Here is a 4,357-nt window from a genome sequence, read left to right as displayed (position 1 = left end):
GGCTCCTCCGGGGAGGTTACACCAGCTGCTCCCCAGGGTCACGCTGCGCCACGGCCCCTTGGTGCCAGCGAGCCAAAAGCTGTCCGGTGTAAACATGGCTTTAGTTTCCCAGGGAGCTGCTGTTGTATTCACTGGTCTCCTCTCCCCAATGGTGTAAAGATTTCAGCCCTGGATGATGCCAGGGGCTGAGAAATGAGAGCAGCGGCTCCATCCCCTGGCCCCAGCGCAGGGAAGTGGCGGGGGAGGCGGCGGGAGCGGGTTCTCCCTCCAGCACTGCAGCTATCACCAGCAGAGCCCTGCTCCGGCTGGGAACGGCACAGGCCACTGTCCCCAAGCCAGGGACCTTGGGAGGTAACATGGAGAGCTCAGGTTTCTCCGCTGTGGTTCCCTGACCGCCCTCAGTCACCGTGTGCCCCAGGCCAGGCGAGGCAAGCTGGGATGGGGAGAAGTAGCCAGGACCAGCCTCCAGTGCAAGATGAAGAGTCGCAGCCTTTCCCCAGTCCCTGCAGGCTGGACAGACAGCACCTGTGTGTCTGCAGCTGGGGCCGAGGGGTCCTCTCCTCCCAGAGCCCACCCGGCTCGCCAGACACCCGCAGACCCCGCAGCAGAGGCGGGAGGAAGGCAGAGGAGCCGTGAACACCAAGATGTGCCGACGGTAACGAGCCACGGACAGCAAAAATAAATAAGGAGGCAGGTGACAATGTGCGCTTAGGCCCTGTCCCACAACCAGCCCTGCCCCTGCCTGCCACCGGCGAGCGAGAGCAGCCAGCCAGCTCTCTGCACACAACCCCTTCCCCAGCAGAAGCTGCAGGGTGAGGATGAGCTGCACCAGCTGGATGAGGACATTTGCATTAAGTTAATTAAAAAAAAAAACCAAAAACAAAACTAAAAACAAAAACCAAAACCACCTCCGACAAGTCCGGGACACGTTTCCTTCTTTCCCAGATCTGCCCCAGTGAGTGAGTGTGTCGTGGACACTTTGGCAAAGCAGATACTTGGGCTGGACAGGGCAGCAAGGGAAACGTCAGCGTCGCTGCTTCCTTCTCCATCCCATTATCTCCCAGTTCAGAGAATCCCTCTCCTCGCAGCCCTCGCGGTGGCCAAGCTCCTGGTCGCACCCCTCACGCCAGAGGGTCTGACGCCGCTGTGGGGACAGTTCCCAGCTTCACAGGTAGCTTCCTCCAGCTGTCCGTTGCCTGTGTTTCTTCTCCAGGTTCCCTTTCACCCCTGGAAACCAGAAGGGTTTCAAAATAACGGAGTCAGACAACAAAGCCTGGCTGCTGGTTTTCTTTTTCCCCCTGGTCCGCTGGTTAATTCACCCAGTGACCTGACGTGATGCTCCCTTGTGCCTTCATCAAGAGCAAAGACCTTTTGAGTTCCTCTTTATCCTCTCAGAGCACCAAATCCGCAGCCAGCGGCTCTCGGCCGCCCTTACTTCACTTCCAGGATGGAGGGGTTGGTCTCCATGATGGCCACGATGATCCTGTCGATGTAATCCTGCAGGCGGTAGTTGATCTCCTCTTGCTTTTGAATCGCTTCCATGAGCTGCAAAGGGAGGGAGGAAGGGAGTGAGGGGTGACTCCTGTGGCTGCCCAGGGACAGGAGTGGGGTATCTCCTGGCTCTGAGCACCCACGGAGGTTTCCCTCCTTCTTCATTCCAGCTTGGGCTGTTCCTGGCCAGGTACAAGTTCACAGCGTGGTGCCCAGGGACCAGGGGACCTGCAGAGCAATGACTCCTGCAGGCTCTGTCACACCCAGCTCAACTCCCCACTCCTGCCCTGTGCCATGTCCTTACCCTCCATGGGTCTCCCCTGCACCCCCACATCTCCAAACCACGTGCTGGGTGCTCAGCCACAGAAGGCAAAGCCCCAGGTGAGGAGCACAGGCACGGCAGGATGAGCCTGCTGCCCAGATTCCACTGCTGGAGGAACATCTGCTGGTACTCCTGGGGCTGCCCTTCTCCCTCCTTGAGCAAGCTTTGGCCCAAGAGGAGATGTCCTCAGCTGGTGGCCCTGCTCACTCCTGTCCTTCCTCAATTTCTCAGCTAAATGGGAACCGTGGAGAAAGCAGAGAGCATCACATCCCTCTTTGGCCCTCAAAACAAACGTGTGTGCTGTCCCATTACACTTCTCAGTGTCCAAAAGAAATAACTCTGACACGCCTGCTCACACACTCATATCTGGGGTACAACCACGGAGCAGAGAGCATGTGCCAGAGAAGCCAAGATCTGGTTTAAGATCTGTTTTAAGACAGTTACAGACAGACAGACAGACACACCCCATGCTCGCTGGGCTGTCCCAGGAAGAGGAAGGCAGTCACGGGGCAGGCAAAGCTTCCCCTGTTCCCAGGAAGGAGGGCTGGCTGCCAGGGAAAGTCCTGCAGGCTCCTCAAATAGTTGTGTGGGTATTTCTTTGCTCACGACAACTTTCAGATGAATTTTAGGAGTGAGCTGTGCCACAGCCAGGGCCACCTCACAGAACTGTAGTGGTTGGAAAAGACCTTTAAGATCATGGAGTCCAACCATAAACCCAACACTGCCAATGCCACCACTAACCCATGTCCCTGAGCACCTCATCTGCCTGTTTGTTAAATCCCACCAGGGAAGGTGACTCCACCACCTCCCTGGGCAGCCTGTTCCAATGCTTGACTGCTCTTCCAGTAAGTAAATTTTTCCCAATATCCAACCTGAACCTCCCTGGGTGCAACTTTAGGCCATTTCCTCTTGTCCTGTCCCTTGCTCCTTGGTTGAACAGACCCATCCCCACCTCTCTCCACCCTCCTCCAAGGGACTTGGACAGAGACAGAAGGTCTCCCCTCAGCTCCTCCCAGACCCTCAGCTGGCTGAGAGGAGAGAAGATGCACCAGCCCCCCCAGGAAGATGTGGTTTGAAGTAAGCAGTACCCCATGGCACTTACCTCGTCTCTGGAGACTGAGCTGATCTCTGCTGCCAGGGACTCAGAGAAGGAGGCTGAGAAGAGGTTCTTGGCTCCCTGGATGCTCAAGTTAATGATCTGTCCATTCAGTTCATCGTTCTGCTCCTTCAGATTCCTGTTATCCTGTTCACAACAGACAAACCAGATGGTGCTGAAGCACGTGGTGCCCTCAGAGCAGATCCAGCTGGGGAAGGCAGGAGCCTTCATCCTAACCAGCAGCTCACACAGTGCCTGGTCTCCTGACTCAGTCTTGGCAGAGCCTGGAGAACCTTTGGAAACATGGGATATGCTGGGGAGATCCAGAGGACACAGCAGAGCGAGGAGCTCTGTACATGCTGTCCTTCAGAAGGAGGAGTCAACCTCTCCTGTCTGCCAGATCCATGGGATCCAGGAGAGGTGGCTCCTTGGGAGAAAACCCCCCCAGGCCCCACTGCCCACTCCTTGGTGTCAGGGAATCTCCATTCCCTTTTGCAGAGCAAGAGCTTCCCTCCCCACTCAGCCCTGCACACCTGCTTGAGCTGCTTGATCTCCTGCTCCAGCTCCGTCTCGCGTGTCCTGCTGTTGTACTCCTGCAGCCCCATGCTGCTGCTCCGGCCTCTTCGCTGCTCAGCTTCCAGTTTGAAGAGTTGCAAGTGCTCCAGCTGCTTCCTGAGGTCCTCAATGAGCTGCAGCACAAGGGAAGAGGACAACTGAGTGTCGCATCCCCTGCAAGTGCAGCAGCTCGCACTGGTCGTGGCTGGTGTGACAGACGGGCTGTCCCCAGCTGGGAGCAACCCCATCGAGTGCTGCAGCGGGATTAACAGACCCTTTCTGGGGGGGGCACATGGCTTCTCCTTCCTCCCCAACACTTCTGGCAAACAAGAGAGGGGGAGCTACCTAAATACAGGAGAGCAGCCCTGGAAGAACTTTGTTGGTGGCTCTGGGTCTGCAGCAGCAGATAGACCCCCTGGCAACGTGGGCAACGCTCAGGCAGCTGCCTCCTGCCACAGCACTGCCGATCCCCGGCTCAGCTGAGGGCTCTCGGCGTCACCAAAATGACAATAATTCCCACTTTGAGGCCCAAAGCTCCTTTTCTACCACAACAGCAAACCCTGGCTGGGCCTCCAGCTGGAATCACCCACCACAGACACCTGGAAGGGGCCGGGGGGGCTGTGTTTCTGCCCCCAAGCACACAGCAGTTGGCAGCTCTCACCCCAGCAGCCCTGCAGCCCTCTCCTCCTGCCTGCTAACGCCAAGCTGGGCAGGAGTGTTGATCTGCTGGAGGGTGGGGAGGGTCTGCAGAGGGTCTGGACAGGCTGGATCCATGGGCCAGGACCAATTATATGAGGTTCAACAAAGACAAGTACCAGCACTTGGGTCACACCAACCCCACGCAACACTCCAGGCTTGGGGCAGAGTGGCTGGAGAGCTGCCCAGTGGAAAGG

General features: G+C 57.4%; 1 protein-coding gene across 1 annotated transcript in view; it reads right to left on the bottom strand.

Moving 5' to 3' along the window:
* Positions 1-1,329: 1,329 nt before the first annotated feature.
* The window catches only part of RAB11FIP3 (RAB11 family interacting protein 3), a 9,769-nt gene continuing 6,741 nt past the window's right edge, over positions 1,330-4,357 (bottom strand). Inside the window, 3 exon segments of the mRNA XM_010172871.2 lie at positions 1,330-1,545; positions 2,916-3,056; positions 3,443-3,598. Coding sequence (XP_010171173.2) covers positions 1,432-1,545; positions 2,916-3,056; positions 3,443-3,598 — 411 coding nt within the window. The 3' untranslated portion in view covers positions 1,330-1,431.

This window comes from Antrostomus carolinensis, unplaced genomic scaffold, assembly GCF_000700745.2.
Source record: "Antrostomus carolinensis isolate BGI_N321 unplaced genomic scaffold, ASM70074v2 scaffold41297, whole genome shotgun sequence".
Classification (NCBI taxonomy): Eukaryota; Metazoa; Chordata; class Aves; order Caprimulgiformes; family Caprimulgidae; genus Antrostomus; species Antrostomus carolinensis.
This window is presented reverse-complemented; position numbering and strand designations above follow the sequence as displayed.